The sequence below is a fragment of the Indicator indicator genome, chromosome 15 (genome assembly GCF_027791375.1).
Source record: "Indicator indicator isolate 239-I01 chromosome 15, UM_Iind_1.1, whole genome shotgun sequence".
Taxonomy (NCBI): domain Eukaryota; kingdom Metazoa; phylum Chordata; class Aves; order Piciformes; family Indicatoridae; genus Indicator; species Indicator indicator.
This window is the reverse complement of record NC_072024.1, coordinates 24,407,269-24,426,826: the sequence shown is the minus strand read 5'-3', so window position 1 is coordinate 24,426,826 and position 19,558 is coordinate 24,407,269. Positions and strand designations below refer to the sequence as shown.

At 52.2% G+C, this 19,558-nt stretch overlaps 1 protein-coding gene across 1 annotated transcript in view; it reads left to right on the top strand.

Annotated features, from left to right (window-relative positions):
* The window catches only part of PHF2 (PHD finger protein 2), a 112,686-nt gene that overhangs the window by 80,621 nt on the left and 12,507 nt on the right, over positions 1-19,558 (top strand). Inside the window, exons 9-17 of the mRNA XM_054387273.1 lie at positions 719-825; positions 2,202-2,293; positions 3,469-3,558; positions 5,161-5,532; positions 6,976-7,095; positions 11,681-11,799; positions 14,143-14,321; positions 14,675-14,748; positions 17,272-17,429. Of these exons, the coding sequence (XP_054243248.1) occupies positions 719-825; positions 2,202-2,293; positions 3,469-3,558; positions 5,161-5,532; positions 6,976-7,095; positions 11,681-11,799; positions 14,143-14,321; positions 14,675-14,748; positions 17,272-17,429 (1,311 nt within the window). The remainder of the gene's footprint in view (positions 1-718; positions 826-2,201; positions 2,294-3,468; positions 3,559-5,160; positions 5,533-6,975; positions 7,096-11,680; positions 11,800-14,142; positions 14,322-14,674; positions 14,749-17,271; positions 17,430-19,558) is intronic.

The following is a 19,558-nucleotide window of genomic DNA, read 5'->3' as shown; positions in this document are numbered from 1 at the left end:
ATATCCATTATTCCTTGTCCTATTACTGAGTGCCACTGCAAGGAACCTGGCCCTTCCTCTTGACACCCACCCCTCAGGTATTTATAGACATTGATCAGATCCCCTCTCAGCCATCTCCTCCCCAGACTAAACAGACCCAGGGCTCTCAGTCTTTCTTCATAGGGGAGATGTTCCAGTCCCTCAGTCATCCTTGTAGCTCTCTGTTGGACTCTCTCCATCAGGTCTCTGTCTCTCTTGAACTGGGTAGCCCAAAACTGGACACAGTATGTGTCTCCCCAGGGCAGAGTAGAGGAGAAGGAGAACCTCCCCAGCCCTTCTGGCCACACTGGTACTAATGAACCCAGGATCCCATTGGCCCTCTTGGCTACAAGGACACATTGCTGTCCCAACAAGGGCACATTTCTGTCCCAACAAGGGCACATTTCTGTCCCAATGCCTCTGCCTCTCTGAAACAGCTCCAGGGGTGGGGATTCAACCACCCCCCTGGGCAGCCTGGGCCAGTGCTGGAGAACCCCTCCAGGGAAGCAGTGCAGTAAATCTCTCACCTCTGTATCACAGTTTCTTATGAGTGATGTTGTGGTGCTGTGCTTCAGTCTGGGGCCAGGACAGGTGGCAGCAGCACAAAGAAACAAAGCTCTGCAGGATCAGCCTCAGACGCGTGGGAGCAGCATCCTTGTGGCCTGCTGTGCTTTAAGGCTGTGTGGCTTTTGTGTTGCAGGGCGTATGAAGTGGAGAGGCGATTGAAAATTGTCAGTCTGACCCAGTTTCCAAACTTTGAAACTGCCTGTTGGTACATGGGGAGGCATCTGCTGGACACATTCAAAGGTGAGGCTGCAGGGCTTGCCCCCTCGGGGGGCCTGGACATGGTTGCTCTTTGTTTCTATGTGCCACATAAGGACAGGTGGCCAAAATGAGTCCTCTTAGGGTTTGAAAACTACTTTGTGCATACCAGCAGAAGGTGCTGCCCTGGTCCAGCTCTCCACTTATTATCCTGACTTAAGTGTCCCTCTCAAAGTATCATAGAATCACAGGATGTTAAGGGTTGGAAGGGACCTTCAAAGATCATCAAGTCCAATGCCACCTGCCAGGACCATAGAATCCAGCACAGGTCACACAGGAGCACATCCAGATGAGTCTTGAAAGTCTCCAGAGAAGGAGACTCCACAACCTCCCTGGGCAGCCTGTTCCAGGGCTCTGTGACCCTCACAGTGAAGAAGTTCTTCCTCGTGTTGAGGTGGAACCTCCTGTGCTGGAGTTTATATCCATTGCCCCTTGTCCTCTCACCTCAGGGAAGGTTCCATCTTCTTTATGCAGTGTATTTAAGTTGTCTCAGGGGCAAATAATACCTGAATGTTGTTAAAGTTGCCTGTAAGGCCTGGATTCACTCCCTGCTTTAAACTAATGAAGTGCACATTCTGTCAGCCTGAGGTAAGGAGCAGCACTTCCTCCTGCCCTCATTCTGCTGATCCCAGTTGAAGTACATGGGCAGGCTGCATGTCCTTAAGGCCATAGGAACATCAGACCTGGCCTGCAGGAACCCTGAGAATTAAAGCAAAGGTTTCTTTGAAATGCAAAATCTTCCAAATGAGATCCCTTCAGAGCTGCCACCAACATCCACCTGTGTCTGTCCCTCTCCCTCACAGTCTGGGGCTCGCCTTGCCCTTTACCTCCCTTTCTCCTGCTACAGAGTGTGTCCAGAGACACCCACCAGAGCCCTTTATAATGAGAAAAATGTTTCTAACTGATCACAAGGTGAGGGGTCCCACTGAGTGTCCCCTGGAAGGGGCCTTCTTGTGACCAACTCAGTGAGCACCGTGATGAGGGGAGAAGCTTAGGCAAGGTGGCAGAAGTGGAATGCTTTGCCCAATATCACCTTGGCTCCCAGTGGACCAGCTGCTGACAGTGCCTTTTTATTCCCACAGCCTAGGATGCATCAACACAGAAGCTAGCTTGAGTGATGGGACCAAGCAAGGAGCCAGGATTGCCAGTGTAGACATAACTTAGAGGAGCAGAAGGCAGGAAGGCTGAGTTGGATTTATGACCCAGGGAATACACTCCTCACTACCATCAGGTTCTAAGAGGGAGGCATTTGTGGTGACCAGCTTTCAAAGAGTTCTCTCTCACAGTGCAACTGCTTCAAAGGAAACCACTTGGAGCTGTCAGTGTCTCAATGGCATCAATTTTTCCCCCCCTCTCCTTAGGTTTGCATAAAGCTGGGCAACAACCTCCTGCTCACTTACTCCAAGGAGCAAAAATTCTTAATGGTGCTTTCAGGTCATGGACTAAAAAACAGGTAGGAGAAGCAGCTTCTTGTAATATGTGTGTGTTAGGTTTGCAAGAGAGAGCAGGTGCTAGGAGAAATGAAGAGCTCCACAGCAGAGCAGCTCATTCTCAGGTGCCAGAGAGAAGGGAGTTGGAGAGCATGGCAGGGAGGAGGGCAAGAGCTGGGATTCCATAGTGCCACGTGAGGAGCCAGCAGAAAAGGGACCAGCAGGGTTGTAAAGAAGCCCTTTCTGCACAGGGCCAAAAGGATACTGAATGAATGTTCTCCGCCTCTGAGCATTTGCCTCTGCCAAATCCTTTAGGCAGAGGTGATGCACAGGAGCGAGGCTGTGAGCAATGCCTGCATCGTTGTGGGCACAAGGTTCCTGCAAATCCTCACCTTAGCTGAGCCAGGAAATACATTTGGGTGGGAGAGAAGACTGAAAGGGCTTTGCAGCCTGAATTCCCTGCTGCAGTCACTTCAGAAGGGTTACTCTTGTGTGTGTTGCTCCTAAGGCTGTGGGGAATTAGCTGCAGGAGAGAGGCTGTGCAGTCACTGAAGGTGGAGAGGGCAGCTGGCAGCCTGAAGATTTTCAGCCAGCTGAGTGCAATGTGGTGCACACAGTTAGGTCACACAGGAGCCTGAATGAAGAACTGCTGCTGGATTCCTGCAGCAGGACTGACTGGTGTGGAAGCTCCATCTCACACTGTTTATGTTTCCACTTGCCATGCAGATGAGGAGTAGAGGGTCCAGGGAAGTCAGACTGGGTTGGCATTTAGGTGAAGCTGAACTTGGAATATTCTGCCATGAGATGTGAGTGCAAATGTGGTGAGTCCTGCCAGGGAGCTCCCAAACCACTGCTCACCAGGTGTGTGCCTCTTGCAGTCACCAGCCTCAGCCAGTCCCTCCTTGGGTATTAGAGAATCTTATGTAAGGAGGTAAGCAGAGGGATGTGACACTTGGGCAAGTGCAGTAATAACTGAAAAAGCCTCCTGAGACTGCTCTTCTCTCAGGACTGCTATTTCCAGTAACACCCAGAAGGGTTAAAAATGCTCATTTTGAACTGGTTTGCTGTTTGACTGCTGCAGGCAGTGTGGATTTCAGTCCCCAGGGGAAATGTGGAGGGGTCGCTTCCTGCAGCTTGTTGCTACTTGTGCAAGCAAAACCATGCCCAGAAACAGCAGCCTGGCTTTGTTGTCTTTTAGGCTTTAGCAGAGCATGAAGATGAACTCCCAGAAAACTTCAAACCAGCACAACTTATCAAGGACCTTGCCAAAGAAATAAGACTAAGTGAGGTTTGTGCTCTTTTCCTGATGTTCATGATGTCGTTGGGCCTTTTGACAATCTAGGCTATAAAATGGGGGAATCAAGGAACCTTTTTGCTCCACTCTCTTCATTAAAAGAATTCAGGTGAGGTTTTGCAGTAGGGGGACTGCTCAGGACTGTTGTCTGGGGCTGACTCATCACATTTCTGGTCCCCTGTTTGCTTTACACTGTCTGCCTGTCCTACATCCTTTCTCCTCCACCTCCTCTGAGATGGACTGGCCTCGTTCCTTTCCCTCTCCATCCTTTTTTTTCTCTTTCACTTCAGTCACTGCCTACCCCAAAATACCAGAGAGCACTGCTGCCATCCCCACGATCAGGCTCCCTGGGTAGTTCATCCTTTTCCTCATCTCCTTTTCCTCATCTCTTGTCTAGGGCATTGGCTGAGCTTGGGACTATTTTCCTGCACACTGTCTCAGCAGGAAGCTTTGCTCTTGGCTGGCTTCTAGGCAGACTTATTATAGCAAATGCAATAATAACAACAACCTTCCCACCTCCAAAAAAAATCCAAGGACCAAATAACCCCGCCTAGGAAACTAAAACCAAAACAGTGACAACAAAACCAACCCAAAACCAACCAGCCAAAAGCAAAAGGAAGTTGCATGGAGGTGGCATCACAGCACTGAGTGGAGCTGTGTGACAGTGCAAGGTGCCAGTGGCTGGATCAGCTGTTGTGTTCCATTCCACTCCCTTCCTAAGGATACCAAAGACCTCAGCATTGAAGTCTCTCTTGCCTTTTTTCTCCTCTTTGATGTACTGTCTAAGTTTTCTGGTTGTCAGAATGGCAAGTTAAGCAGAAAATGATTCCTCTTTAGAAATCATAGAATCATAGAATCAAGAAGGCTGGAAGAGACCTCAAAGATCATCGAGTCCAACCTGTCACCCTACACCTCATGACTATCTAAACCATGGCACCAAGTGCCACGTCCAATCCCCTCTTGAACACCTCCACAGATGGTGACTCCACCACCTCCCTGGGCAGCACATCCCAATGGCCAATCACTCCCTCTGTGAAGAACTTTCTCCTCACCTCCAGCCTAAACCTCCCCTGGCACAGCTTGAGTTAATCAGGCAGTGGAAATTTTAGTTGGGCAGCTATTTTACTGCTTGTTTTGTTTTGTTTTGTTTTGTTTTGATTTGTTTTCCCCTGTGAGGGCATGAAACAGGATTCTGCTACATTTATCACATCTGGATTAATTGGGAATGGTTTGTGCTGAGGCTGATCAGCATTTTAAACCACTGTATGTATGTCTTTGTATGGGCAGACCATGTAGCAGTCCTGCCTGGTGGCACAGCTTGCTGAAAGGTACATTCCTTGTGAAGCCACTGGAGGTTCTCCAGGCCAACCCTGTGCTTGAGTGGCATGGGGAGTGGGAATCAGTGGTGAGCAAAGCATTGCTGTGGGGTGTGGAGTGGTCTCCGCTGCCTGGGCAGCCTGGCCTGGGGGTGCAGTTAGCCCTTTATGGAAGGGACGGAGGCTGGGGGGGGGGGTGTGCCCAAGGCAGGGAGGGGGCAGGGAATGTCTGCTGGAGACAGGTGGGTGTGATGCCTCCCCATGTTGTGCTCACCTGCAGAACGCTTCGAAAGCCAGCAAAGCAGACACGAGTGCCAACACCACCCCCGAGGAGCTCTGTCCTGTGGAGAAGGACGAGCCTCCATCGCCGCTCCAAGCCACGCCTCCGCCCCCGCCTCTGGAGAAGCTTCCTAAAAAAAAGACTCCCAAAACTGTGAAAACCCCCAAACAACTCAAACCATCCAAACCCCCCAAGCCCCCCAAGCCACCCAAACCCCCTAAGCCTCCCAAAACACCAAAAGTGAAGGGAGAAGGCAAAAAGAAGGGAAAGAAGGCAAAAGAGAGTCCACCGCCAGCCATCCCCAATCTCGACCTGCTGGAGGCACACACAAAGGAGGCTTTGACAAAGATCGAGACGCCAAAGAAGGGGAAGGTAAGGTCATGGTTTAACCTCTCCTTCTTCTGCCTTAACAGGGATAAAATCACTCCTTAGGTTGCATGGATAAAATAATGCAAGCAACAGAGTGTGAGATCTGTCTGCACTGCAGCAAATGCAACTTGGGTAACTGCTTATTGCCCTTTTCTTTGCTGACTCTTTGCTTGGTTATTCATTTGCTATGGAGCCTCCAAGAAACCTGCTGATTCAAACCCAGGCTGGCAAACTGCTGCCCAAACTGAGGCAAGATGCAGATTAAAAGACATTTTTCAATGGATTTTTTCCCCTTGAAGTATTCTGTTGAGTGAGCTGATTCTGCCACTCTGCTCTGCTCTGGGGAGACCTCACCTGGAGTACTGCATCCAGCTCTGGAGCCTTCAACACAAGAAGGACATGGACCTGATGGAGCAGGTCCAGAGGAGGGCCATAAAAATGATCAGGGGGTTGGAGCAGCTCTGCTCTGAGGACAGACTGAGGGAGCTGGGGGTGTTCAGCCTGCAGAAGAGAAGGCTCCAGGCAGACCTCATAGCAGCCTGCCAGGACCTGAAGGGGCTACAAGAAGGCTGCAGAGAGACTGTTTGCAAAGGGCTGCAGGGACAGGACCAGGGAAAATGGCTTCAAACTAGAGCAGAGCAGATTGAGATTGGATGTGAGGAACAAGTTCTGCCCCATGAGGGTGGTGGAACACTGGAACAGGTTGCCCAGGGAGGTGGTTGAGGCCCCATGCCTGGAGATCTTCAAGGTGAGGCTGGAGAAGGCTCTGGGCAACCTGATCTAGTGGAGGATGTCCCTGCTGACTGCAGGGGGGTTGGGCTGGATGAACTTTTGGAGGTCTCTTCCAACCCAGACCATTCCATAATTCTGTGATTCTATTTTTATTTCAGCTGCTGTTGGCACTCCTGTGCATTTTCATAGCAGTTACCAAAGATGCAGGAACTGATTTCTAAAGCATCTTATTTGCATGAGATTTTAATCTAGAGGGAGTGAGTGAGGATAAAACATTAGCCTGAAGATAAAACAATGGTCTGAAACTTGTCCTACTGACTTGCCCAGGTAGGACAAGTTTGATTGTAATGTTCTTTAATTGAAGAATGATGAATGTTGCTGCTGACCCTGGTAGGGGCCAGGATTTCCTCAAGGCACTGCCAGAGTCGTTGTTTGTTTAGAAGTGCCCAGGAGTCTGGTCTAAATGCTTGCACTTTGTGAGATGTGCAGCAACAGGCAGGAGGATGAGGATGTCTTCACAGTGCCCTTGTGTGGTGGTATATCAAGGAGCAAAGTGCTTAGCCTTCTGCATTCCCTGCAGCAGCAATGTTTGATGGATCTGCTGTTTGCGTTCCAAAGGAATGAAGGAGAAGAGTTTTCCAAGCTATGTGATGGTATATTCCAGCATGCCAGCACACCATCCTCATTAAGAATACATGCTGACTTTTTCCCCAGGCTGCAAAGAATGTTTTAAGTGTTCCCAATAAGGAAGCTGCTGGGAAGCAGAATGAGGTGGAGAAATTTGAAGTTCGAGAGCAAAATAAAAGCAAAACAGAAGCCAAGTGGAAGTACAAGGTAAGGCCTGCTGGTAAGCCCTGCTGTAGGCCCTGCCATATCCTGCTGAGCCCAGGCTGGGGAAATGTTTCTAGGTCCACCTGAGCAGAGAGCACCAACTCCTAGTTCCCATTTGAGCAGAAGGTAATGAAGTACATTGACACAGACAGTGAGATTGAATACATCAGCAGCAGTGTGCAGCTGGCACCAAGCTGAGTGGTGCTGTTGACACAGCAGAGGCACAGGAGGGCATCCAGAGGCACCTGGGCAGGCTGCAGAGGTGGTGCCCAGGTGAACCTCATGAGGTTCCACAAGAGCAAGTGCAGGGTTCTGAGCCTGGGCTGGAACAATCCTCACTGTCAATACAGGCTGGGGGAGGAGGGGATGGAAAGCAGCCTTGAGGAAAAGGACTTGGGGGTGCTGGTGAGGGAGAAGCTGGACAGGAGCAGGCAGTGTGAGCTTGCAGCACAGAAGGCCAATGGCAGCCTGGGCTGCATCCAAAGCAGCACTGCCAGAGAGCCAGAGAGGTGATTCTGGCACTGTGCTCTGCTCTGCTGAGATCTCACCTGCAGTGCTGTGTGCACCTCTGGAGCCCTCAGCACAGGAAGGACCTGGACCTGATGGAGAGGGGGCAGAGGAGTGCCACAAAAATGGTTAGGGAGTTTGTATTAGTTTGGGTTAAATTAACGAGACAGGAATTATAAAATGTAGTTATTTTTATTTTCCCAAAACCCCACTCCAAAACTCTGTACAAAACTGATAGAATTATTTACAGGTTCTATTGGGTCGTGAATTCTTCCAGGGTGCTTATGGCAATTTTGACACAATTTAGAGAGTTCAGAGACTGGGAAAAGCTATGACACAAATATCTTCACCCTCTTATAAACCAAAGGCCAACCAATAACCCTTAGGAAAAGATGAGCAGGCCAGGGTTTACTCACGAGGACTAGAGTGGGAATTTGGAGATGGTCCCTAGCTTGCTCTCCCTGCTGACAGGCTCCAGAAACTGTCAGTTTGTAATCCAGTTCCAGGCTCAGGCTTTATCCCAGGGCTCTGGACCAGGCACTGGAAGCAAGGCAGGACACTCCAGACGACAAGGCTTGAAGTGAGGAGAGGCTTCAGCAGATGTGAGCAGGGCTTGAGCAAGCAACAGCAAGGCAGATTTGAGCGAGGTGGATCTGAGCAAGCCCCCAGGCTCCCCAGCCACTTGTATATAGACAAAATGCCAGAGGTCACTTGGTACAATGGGCACTAAAGCTAACATGGAGCCACCCAATGGAAAAGCCTCTGCCAGGCTATGACCATAACAGGCAGAGGCCAGGACCTCGTGTCTGGGGAAGCTTTCGTGCTCTGACCCCAGCTGGCATCTTGTTTACCAGACAGGCAAGGGCCTGTGCCCTTTGTTCCTTTTCACACCTTGCCCTGTTGTTGTGGTGGGAAGGAGGGGAGAGAAAGGACCTGTCTGGACATCCTGAGGCCTGTCTGGATTTGTACTGGGCCATGTGTCATGGCCTACCACCACAGAGTTGGAGCAGCTCTGCTCTGAGGACAGGCTGAGGGAGCTGGGGGTGTTCAGCCTGCAGAAGAGAAGGCTCCAGGGAGACCTCAGAGCAGCCTGCCAGGACCTGAAGGGGCTACAAGAAGGCTGCAGAGAGACTGTTTGCAAAGGGCTGCAGGGACAGGACCAGGGACAATGGCTTCAAACTAGAGCAGAGCAGATTGAGATTGGATGTGAGGAACAAGTTCTGCCCCATGGGGGTGGTGGAACACTGGCAGAGGTTGCCCAGGGAGGTGGTTGAGGCCCCATGCCTGGAGCTCTTCAAGGTGAGGCTGGACAGGGCTGTGGGCAGCCTGTTCCAGTTGGGAATGTCCTTGCTGAGTGCAGGCTGGTTGGACTGGATGAGCTTTGGAGGTGCCTTCCAGCCCAGACCATTCTGTGATTCTATAAAAAATAAAAGTAGCCACTGGTGAAGGAGGGGAAGGGAGAGGAGGATTTTTCAAAGTCCTGTGGGGAATTGTCCATCTTCCCCCTTGGTGAGGCCAGCAGGAGTGCTCTTACCAGGGAGGTGTTTCAGTGCTGATCTCTCTTTGGGACTCTGTCTTCAGTGTTGTTGTGCTACTTGAGAGTACTTCCAAAGAAATCAATAACTAATGATGGCATAAAAACATCTGAGTGATGCCACATAAATGAGAAACTTGCCTTCCTGGGGGGGGCTAATGTAGGGTGAGTGGAATTCCTACACAGAATAACACATTTTTGCTCCAGGTAGCGTTGAACACAAGATGACATCAGGCTGTGGCACAGAAACAGCTCTCTGAATGCTGCCTGCTTTGGGAACTTCTGATCCCCATCCCTGCAGATGTCTAAAAGAGGCAGAGATGTGGTGCTGAGGGATGTGGTTTAGCACCAGACTTGGTAGAGTTAGAGTTACTGTGTCCAGTTCTGGGCCCCCAGAGGTCCCAGAAGGACCTCAGGGAACTTCGTGAGAGAGTCCATCCCAGAGCCACCAAGCTGCTGCAGGCAGTGGAACATCTCCTGTGAGGCCAGGCTGAGGGAGCTGAGGGCTTGGAGCTTGGAGCAGAGGAGCCTGAGGGCTGCCCTCAGTGCTGGGGATAAAGATGTGCAGGGCTGGAGCCAGGCTCTGCTCAGGGATGTCCAAGGACAGCACAAGGGGCACTGGGGGCAAGCTGGAGCAGAGGAGGTGCCAGGGGAACAGGAGGCAAAACTTTGTCCCTGTGAGGGTGCTGGAGGCCTGGAGCAGGCTGTCCACAGAGGTTGTGGAGTCTCCTCTGGAGACTTTCCAAGCCCACCTGGATGTGTTCCTGTGTGCCCTGCCCTGGGTGATGCTGCTCTGGCAGGGGGTTGGACTGGATGAGCTCCAGAGGTGCCTTCCAACCCCTAACATTCTGTGGTGCTGAGGATGGTTGGACTCTGTTCTCGAAGGTATTTTCCAGCTGAAATGATTCTTTGATTCTATGTTTCTGTAATTGTAAAGGTGCTAACTAATGCCCCCAAACACCCCAAAAGTTGATGTTTGTTCACGTGGGGAGTCTGCTAAGCAGCATGAGTCACTGAGGCTGCAGACATCTGTGTTTGCTGAGTTAAAAGCATCATGGTTAACGTGATCGGATGGGCAGCACCAGCTCGTCCCACTGCTGTGCAGCCTAGGGGGAGACTATCAAGCTGATGCTAAAAACAATCCAAGTGTTCCATTGCACTGGAGGACTTTGACAATCCAGGCTCTGCTGATGGTGTGAAAGCAGCATGGGAGCCTAGGAAGGCAACCTGGCTGTGATTGGGAGGCAGCAGGCAGTGTCAAGGGGCACAGTGTCCTGGGCTCAGAGGCTGTGTTTAGCATCTTCCTTCAGGCTGCACCCAGTGAAGGGAGCCAGATGGAAATCATAGAATCATAGAATTGTCAGGGTTGAAAGGGAGCTCAAGGCTCAGCCAGTTCCAACCCCCCTGCCATGGGCAGGGACACCTCACACTCCAGCAGGTTGCTCACAGCCACATCCAGCCTGGCTGAAAAAACCTCCAGGGATGAGGCATCCACCACCTCCCTGGGCAACCTCTGCCAGTCTCTCATCACCCTCATGGGGAACAACTTCTTCCTAACATCCAATCTGAATCTCCCCACTTCTACTTTTGTTACATTCCCCCCAGTCCAATCGCTCCCTGACACCTTAAAAAGTCCCTCCCCAGCTTTTCTGTAGCCTCTTTCTGATACTGGAAGGCCACAAGAAGGTCTCCTGGGAGCCTTCTCCTCTCCAAACTGCACAACCCCAACTCTCTCAGTCTGTCCTCAGAGCAGAGTAGCTCCAGCCCTCTGCTCATCCTGGTGGCCCTTCTCTGGACACCTTCCAGCACCTCCAGATCCTTCCTGGAACACAGGCTCCAGAACTGGACACAGTACTCCAGGTGTGGTCTGAGCAGAGTGGAGCAGAGGGGGAGAATCCCCTCCCTGGCCCTGCTAGCCACACTTCTCTTGCTGCAGCCCAGGCTCTGCTTGGCTCTCTGGGCTGCAAGTGCTCACTGCTGGCTCCTGTTGAGCTTCTCCTCCACCAGCACCCCCAAGGCCATTTTCTTCAGGGCTGCCCCAACCCAGCTGCAGGACCTTGCCCTTGGTCTTGTTGACCCTCATGAAGTTGGCTTGTGCCCAGCTCTGCAGCCTGTCCAGGTCCCTCTGGATGGATCCCTTCCCTCCAGCCTGTCTGCTGCACCACACAGCTTGGTGTCAGCAGCAAACCTGCTGAGGGTGCACTCAATGCCTCTGTCCATGGCACCAACAAAGATGCTAAACAAGCCTGGTCCCAGGACTGAGCCCTGAGGGACTGCACTTGTCCCTGGCCTCCACTGGGACATGGAGTGTCATTGTGTTTGTGGAGGGCACAGCTTAAACTTGCACTTAGGTGCTGCTTGAATTGGGAGCAAGTCCCTCAGCTGAAAGCCAGGTGAGGCTGAGGAAGAGTGGCATCCTTGCTTGTGTGTGGGGGAAGGGATTTCTGTCTGCACAGGGATCAGAGGATTCTCTGAGCTTGAGTCTGAAATGTCAACAACTTGGTTAACTGATTTCATTTTTTTTATTTGGGTCTTTCTGCCTTTCAGAACAGCAAACCTGACTCACTTCTGAAAATGGAAGAGGAACACAAGTCAGAGAAGACACCTCTGTCAGGAAATAAGGACAACAAATTCACCTTCTCCTTCTCTAACAAGAAGCTGCTTGGGTAAGTAAAAAGTGTGACAGTACACAGCAGCTGGAAAAGCAGCTGAAGAAGTCATTAGTTACGGGGTTTACACAAGAAGGTGAAAATCTGCCCTCTGGTCAGGGCAGAAAACAGACTTAGGCAAAAACTTGTTCTCTCCAGAACTTCACTTTACCTAGAAGCTGGCTTAGCTTGCCAGAGCAGCAAGGATCTGATGAGGGTGGTAGTTGGCTTGAGAGGCTTCAGCATGCAGGCAGTGTTTGTGCTCTAGCACTTTTAAGTTTATAGATTCGTAGAATCACAAAATGGTTTGGGCTGGAAGGGACCTTAAAGCTCATCCAGTTCCAACCCCTTGCCACGGGCAGGGACACCTCCCACCAGCCCAGGCTGCTCAAGGCCACATCCAACCTGGCCTTGAACACCTCCAGGGAGGAGACAGCCACAGCCTCCCTGGGCAACCTGTTCCAGTGTCTCCCCACCCTCACTGGAAAGAATTTCTTCCTCATCTCTAGTCTCAATCTCCCCTCTCCCAGCTCAAAGCCATTGTCCCTCATCCTGGCACTCCCAGCCCTTGTCAAAAGTCCCTCCCCAGCTCTCCTGCAGCCCCTTCAGGCACTGGAAGGCTGCTCTAAGGTCTCCTTGGAGCCTTCTCTTCTCCAGCATGAACAGCCCCAACTCTCCCAGCCTGTCCCCATAGCGGAGGGTCTCCAGCCCTCTGATCATCTTGGTGACCTCCTCTGGACCCTCTCCAGCAGCTCCAGGTCCTTCTTCTGCTGGGGACCCCAGAACTGGAGGCAGTGCTGCAGGTGGGGTCTGAGCAGAGCAGAGCAGAGGGCAGAATCCACTCCCTGTGCTGCTGCTCTCCCTGCTCTGGATGCAGCTCAGCACACAGCTGGCTCTGGGCTGCCAGGGACCATTGCTGGCTCCTGGGGAGTTTGTCACCAGCTGACACCCCCAAGGCCTTCTCCTCAAGGCTGCTCTTGAGCCACTCCTTGCCCAGCTTGGATTTGTGCTTGGGATTGCCCTGTCCCAGGTGCAGGACCTTGCTGAGTTGTATTTAGTGGCTTTGGGCAGGTCCCACTCATGAATCCTTGTTAAGAGCCTGTTCAATGGACACTGCCTGCCAAAACCCCACACTGCACCTGCCTTGTGCACATCATGACCCACTGGGCAGCTGTAATTAATAAAGTGCTTATTTGGAGCAGCTAGGTCTGCTGTACTCAGCATCATGTTTGGAGATAGGAATTCTAAGTTCAGAAAATGGATGGTCACATCCAGAGGGTATTGGCCAGTGGCTTGAGGTCCAGATGAAAATTGGTGCCAAGTGGTGTCCCTCAGGGGTCTGTTCTGGGACCAGTGCTGTTCAGTATCTTCACCAGTGGGACTGAGGGCACCCTCAGTAAGTTTGCAGATGACACCAAGCTGAGTTGATATGCCAGAGGGACAGGATGACATCCAGAAGGACCTGCACAAGCTGGAGAAGTGCTCAGGTGAACCTCATGAGGTTCAATGAGACCAAGTGCAGGGTCCTGCTCCTGGGTTAGGGCAATCCCTGGTATCAGTTCAGGTGGGGGAGTGATGGGATTGAGAGTAGCCCTGTGGGGAAGGACTTGGGGGTGCTGGTGCACAAAAAGCTGGAGATGAGCCAGCACTGTGTGCTGCAGCCCAGAGCCAGCTGTGTCCTGAGCTGATCCCCAGCAGTGTGGGCAGAGGGGCAAGGAGGGGATTCTGCCCCTCTGCTGTGCTCTGCTGACAGCCCCCCTGCAGTGCTGGGGAGTCCTCAGCACAGCACAGACAGGGACCTCTTGGAGGGAGGTCAGAGGAGGCCACAGGAATGAGGGAAGGCCTCTGCTGTGAGGCCAGGCTGAGAGAGTTGGGCTTGTTCAGCCTGGAGAAGAGAAGGCTCCAGAAAGACCTTCTGGTGGCCTTCCTGTGCTTCAAGGGACTGATCAGAAAGCTGGGGAGACATCTTCAAGCAGGGTCTGTTGGGACAGGACAAGGGCTGATGGTTTGAACTACAAGGGAGAATTCAGACTGGAGAGAGGGTAGAAATGTTTGACACTGAGGGTGGGGAGAGCCTGGCCCAGATTGCCCAGAGAGGTGGGAGCTGCCCCCTTGGAGGTCAGGTTGTTTGGGGCTGTGCTGTCCCTGCTGACTGCGAGGGGCTGGACTGGATGACTTTGGAAGGTGCCTTCCAACCCAAACCAGTCTGGGATTCTGTGTCAGATTCTGTTAACTGCTGTGGCCCCAAGGTTGCAGCTGACTGAGAATTCTGCATGCAGGTGGTCGTTGTTTCCCCCTCTGCCGGTCTGCAAACTGTTTCCCAGTCAGTGCTGTTACTGATCTGTCCCTCTGACTCCCCAGGTCAAAGGGGACCAAGCCCCAGCTGAACACCAGTGTGTTTGGCTCCCTGCAGAACTTCAAAGAAGACAAAGCCAAGCCTGTCCGTGACGAGTATGAGTATGTGTCAGATGATGGGGAGCTGAAGATCGATGAGTTTCCCATCAGAAGGAAGAAGAACACCACAAAAAGAGAACTGCCCTGTAAGAACAATTCCTGCTTGCTCTCTCCCTGCACAATCCCAGCTCCTGATTGCCCCAAACTAGGCTTCAAAATCTGTGACTGCTAATGCAGAGAGCTATGGCCAGTCCAAGAGAAGTCCAAGGGAAGTCAGTAGGAGAGTTGTGTCCATGGCTGAACTGTCAGTCCAGGGGAAGTCAGTAGGAGAGTTGTGTCCATGGCTGAACTGCAGTCCAAGGGAAGTCAGTAGGAGAGTTGTGTCCATGTCTGAACTGTCAGTCCAAGGGAAGTCAGTAGGAGAGTTGTGTCCATGGCTGAGAGCTGTATTTTGGAGAGAAGGGAGTCCTGACTTTGTTTTCCTTTCTTGTTGTTTCAGTTTTATCAGAGAAAAAGGACAGCTTGCAGCACACTCCTGTGAAGAAGCCAAAGGTGGAGTCAGTGTCATACAAGGTAGGGTTGTTCCTGCCCCTTGAAGGGGCTGTAGGGCCCTGCTGTGATGGCAGAGCTTCCTTAGGGGCTCCTGTCACTTCCTCCCCTTCACTCTGCAGTGCCAGTCTGCCCAGAATAGGTGGCACCAGACACTGCCAGGACTAGGCATAACTTGGTGCTGTGGCTGGAGCTGCTCATACCTGATCAGGGCTGATGGAGAGTGCGTATGGGGATCCTGACAGTGCACAACACAACAGGAGAAAGCCCTGAGAAGGAATAGGAAGGGTCAGGAGGAGTTTTCTGTTGTACCTCCCTTCATCTCACCTTGCTGACAGGCACAGGAGTCTGTCCCAGGCTGTCCTCCCAGCTTGTGGCTCCTGTTTCCACGTGCTTTGAACACTGACGTTAATGTTCCTTGGTCATGTTTGACAGATGGAGCTCAGGGTAATGCTGATACCCTGACCTCAGGTCATGTGACACTTCACACATGCACGGAGCTCTTTGGGTTGGAAAAGCCCTTTAAGATTATCCACTCCAACCAGGCTCTAACTCTGCCAAGGCTGGGACTAAACCATGGCCCTCAGCACCACAGCTCTGCCTCCTGGAAACACCTCCAGGGATGGGCATTCAACCACCTCCCTGGGCAGCCTGTGCCAGGCTTTGAGAGCCCTTTCAGGGAAGAAGTTTCTTCTAATGTCCAACCTAAACCTCCCCTGGTGCAACTTGAAGTCATTTCCTCTCCTCCTATCACTTGCTAGTAGGCAGAAGAGACCAAGCCCCACCTGGCTCCAGCCTCCTTTCAGGGAGCTGTAGAGAGCAATGAGGTCTCCCCTCAGCCTCTTCTTCTCCAGACTAAACACCCCCAGGTCCTTCAGGTGCTCCTCCCCAGTCCTGTTCTCCAGACCCTTCCTCAGCTTCATTGCCCTTCTCTGGACCTGCTCCAGCCTCTCAAGGCCTTTCTTGTAGAAGGGACACCAAAACTGAACCAGGTAGTCAAGGTGTGGCTAGTGCTGAGAAGAGGAGGACAGTCACCCCCTGGTCTTTCAGCAGGCTGACCAGGACAGAAGGTGTTCATTCTGTGTCAGCAATTGCAGCGCATTGCTGGGGATAAATTACATGAAATGACATCAAAATGCAAGGCTTTGCCCAGCTGTGGTGAATACAAATCTCTGCTACAGTCTGGGTAAGTCAGGAGAAGCAAAATAGCTTCTTAACTGCTACAGGTGACTGAAATGGCCTGGCCTAAGAACTAAGGAATCCCTTTCATCCTGCTTTGGCTCAGGGATGTTCAAGAGCAAGTGCAGACCTCCTTGCCTGAGTGAGTAGTTGGTGTCTGGAGAGCAGTGCACAGAGAACAGGATAAAATGTGCTGGTGTCTGCCTGGCCCAGGGAGAGAGGTAGTTCCTGGAAACAGCAGTGCCTGGCAGCCTAAGCAATGGGGGCTGGGACTTTGGAGGCCTGAAAGTAGAGCAGGAACGGAGAAGAAGTTCTTTTACATTCTAGAATGCAGTGCATAGAGGTCCCAGCCCCAGAGAGGTGGCTGTGTGCCAGGTCTGCCTGTTCTCTGCAGCAGGGATGGTCTGACCCCATGGCTGACCTGGCTGTGGTAATAGCCTTGCATGAGAGAGATCTGTGCCCTCATGCATGTCTGGGCCACACACTGGCTGCTTGTGTTGCCTGGGCCTCCAGAAGAGGAGCAAGGGCTGAGAAGGCAGCACAGCACCTGGAAACACCACAGTTACAGGTCCTGTGTGCAGGAGCACAGCACAGGTCACAGATGTTGGGGGTTGGAAGGGACCTCTGGAGATCTTCCAGTCCAATCCCTGCCAGAGCAGGACCAGAGAATCCAGCACAGGTCACACAGGAACACATCCAGAGAGGGCTGCAAAGGCTCCAGAGGAGACTCCACAACCTCTCTGGGCAGCCTGTTCCAGGCCTCTGGGACCCTCACAATGGAGAAGTTCCTCCTCATGTTGAGGTGGAACCTCCTGTGCTGTAAGTTTATATCCAGTGCCCTTTGACCTATCCCAGGGTGCAACTGAGTAGAGGTTGTCCCTGTCCCCTCCCTCCTGACCCCCAGCCCTCAGATCTTGATATACATTGATCAGATCCCTCTCAGTCTTCTCCTCTCCAGACTGCACACCCCCAGGTCTCTCAGCTTCTCCTCCCCAGGCAGTGCTCCAGTCCCTTCAGCATCCTTGGAGCCCTCCCTTGGACTCTCTCCAGCAGATCCCTGTCCCTCTGGAACTGGGGAGCCCAGAACTGGATGCAATACTCCAGGTGTGGCCTCCCCAGGGCTGCAGGGCTGGAAAGGGAGAGAAAGACCCAAACCCCAGCATGCCTGCAGGCTGCAAGGAGGCTGGTTGTGAGCCTGTGCCTGGGCTGGCTTATGTGTCTGCAAGGAAAGCCCAGCAGCAGTGCTAGCCCTGTGACTTGGCCTGGGGGCCTGGCAAGAGGAGCAGCAGGCTGCAGCAGGCCCTGCACTGCTCCTTTGGCTGCCCCAGGCAGCTTCTGCTCTGCTGAGCCTCTGCCTTGTCCTTGCAGAGTGCTGAGTCCTCAGATGAAGATTCGCTCCACATCGACACGGAGGCCAAGCCAGGACGCAACTCCAAAGTGAAGAAAGAGAGTGGAAGCTCAGCAGGAATTCTTGACCTTTTGCAGGCAAGCAAGGAAGTTGGGGGTTTAGAGTATAACACCAACAGGTATGCACCAAGGGATGCTTTTTCCTCTTCTCCATAATCAAAAGTGGCTCTTGTTTTCCTGTGTGCAGGGGTGGGTGGGTGTCACAATGAATTCAGAGCCCAGGAGATGCTTTGTCTCCAGGAAGCAAATTCTTTCTTTATCCTGGGATCTGAAGGGAGAGGTGGGAGAGATGGTGGTGGTATCATTTCAACAAATGGAGGCATTTCTTACCTCTAAGTGCAGAACATCCACTGCTGTGAGAGATGTATCATTCAGAAGGAAGGGAGAGCTCACTGAATGCACCTGGACGGCATGAGAAATGGTTTTTAATGTAGTGGTAATGTAATGAAGTAATCACAATGAGCAGCACTCCTTCCGTAAGGCACTGAAAGGGGCAGGGCCCAGAATGGTTGGAAGAAGAAAACAGGAAACCATCTACCCTACCCTTGGTCATTGGCTTCTCCCCACCAAAAGACATGGCTGGAAAAAACCCAAACTCTTTCCTGGATCCTACAGTGGAAGTTCTTCCCTGGGCTTGGTTGTATTTCATATCATGGAGTCATAGAATGGCTCAGGTTGGAAGGGACCCCAGAGATCATCTACTCCAATCCCCCTGCCATGGGCAGGGACACCTCTCAGCTAGACTCAGCTGCCCAAGGTCTCATCCAGCCTGGCCTTGAGCACCCCCAGGCAGGAGGCATCCACAGCCTCCCTGGACAGCCTGTGCCAGAGTCTCACCACCCTCACACTGAAGAACTTCTTCCTCAGCTCCACTCTAACCCTGCTCTGCCTCAGCTTCAAACCATTCCCCTTGGCCTGTCTCCAGACACCCTCAGGAAAAGTTCCTCTGCAGCTTTCCTGCAGGATCCCTTCAGGTCCTGGCAGGCAGCTCTGAGGTCCCCCTGGAGTCTTCTCCTCTCCAGGCTGCACACCCCCAGCTCCCTCAGCTTATGCTCATAGCAGAGCTGCTCCAGCCCTGGGAATGTCTATGGCACCACTGCAGAAGTTGCCACTGGATGTTTTGGAATATGATTTGTAAGGACAGCACTAAATCTGATAGCAATCCAAACAGTGAGTAGGGAAAAGAAGTGTGAAATTGGAAATCAGAGTTCCTGGACTCAAACCCTGCAGTTCATTTGGTCTGGAACAAAGCTTTTGTTGAAGCCCATCTCAAAACACTTGTATGGGTTCACTACAGCCAGGTCTGACTATAAGCTGCTGATAGAGAGTTAGGTCATGGAATCATAGAACTGTTTCCATTGGAAAAGCCCTCCAAGGCCATCCAGCACCAGCCTGGCCAGTATGTCCCCCCAAGTGCCATGGCACACATTTCATGAACACCTCCAGGGATGGGGACTCCACCACCTCCCTGGGCAGCCTGTTCCAATCCCTGACCATTCTTGCAGCAAAAAAAAATTCCTAATCTCCAACCTCACCCTCCCCTGGCACAATTTCAGGCCATTTCCTCTCCTCCTATCACCTGATCCTAGGGAGAAGAGCCCAACCCCCACCTCACTGCAGCCTCCTCTCAGAGAGCTGTAGAGAGCAATGAGGTCTTCCCTCAGCCTCCTCTTCTCCAGACTGAACACCCCCAGCTCCCTCAGCTGCTCCTCCCCAGCCCTGTTCTCCAGACCCTTCCCCAGCTTCATTGCCCTTCTCTAGGCCTGTTCCAGTCTCTCAGTGTCTTTCTTGTAGAAAGGACCCCAAAGCTGAACCCAGCATTCAAGGTGTGGCCTCACCAGCACAAGGAGCCAGTCACTGCCCTGCTCCTGCTGCCCACACCACTGCTGGTCCAGGCCAGGCTACTGGTGGCCTTCTTGGCTAGCTGGGCACACACTGACTCATGTTCAGCCCTTGTCAACCAGCAGCCTCAGGTCCTGTTCTGCTGGGCAGTTTCCAGGCACTCTCCCACAAGTCTGTAGCATTGCATGGGGTTGTTGTGACCCCAGGGCAGGACCCAGTGCTTGGCTTTGTTAAACCTCAACCCTCTGACCTCATCTAATTGATCCAGCCTGGCCAGATCTCTCTTCAGAGCCTTCCTACCCTCCAGCATTTCAACGCTGCCACCCAATTTAGTGTCATCTGCAAACTTAGTGGGAGTGCCCTCAATCCCCTTGTCCAGATCCTTGATAAAGATATCAAACAGGAA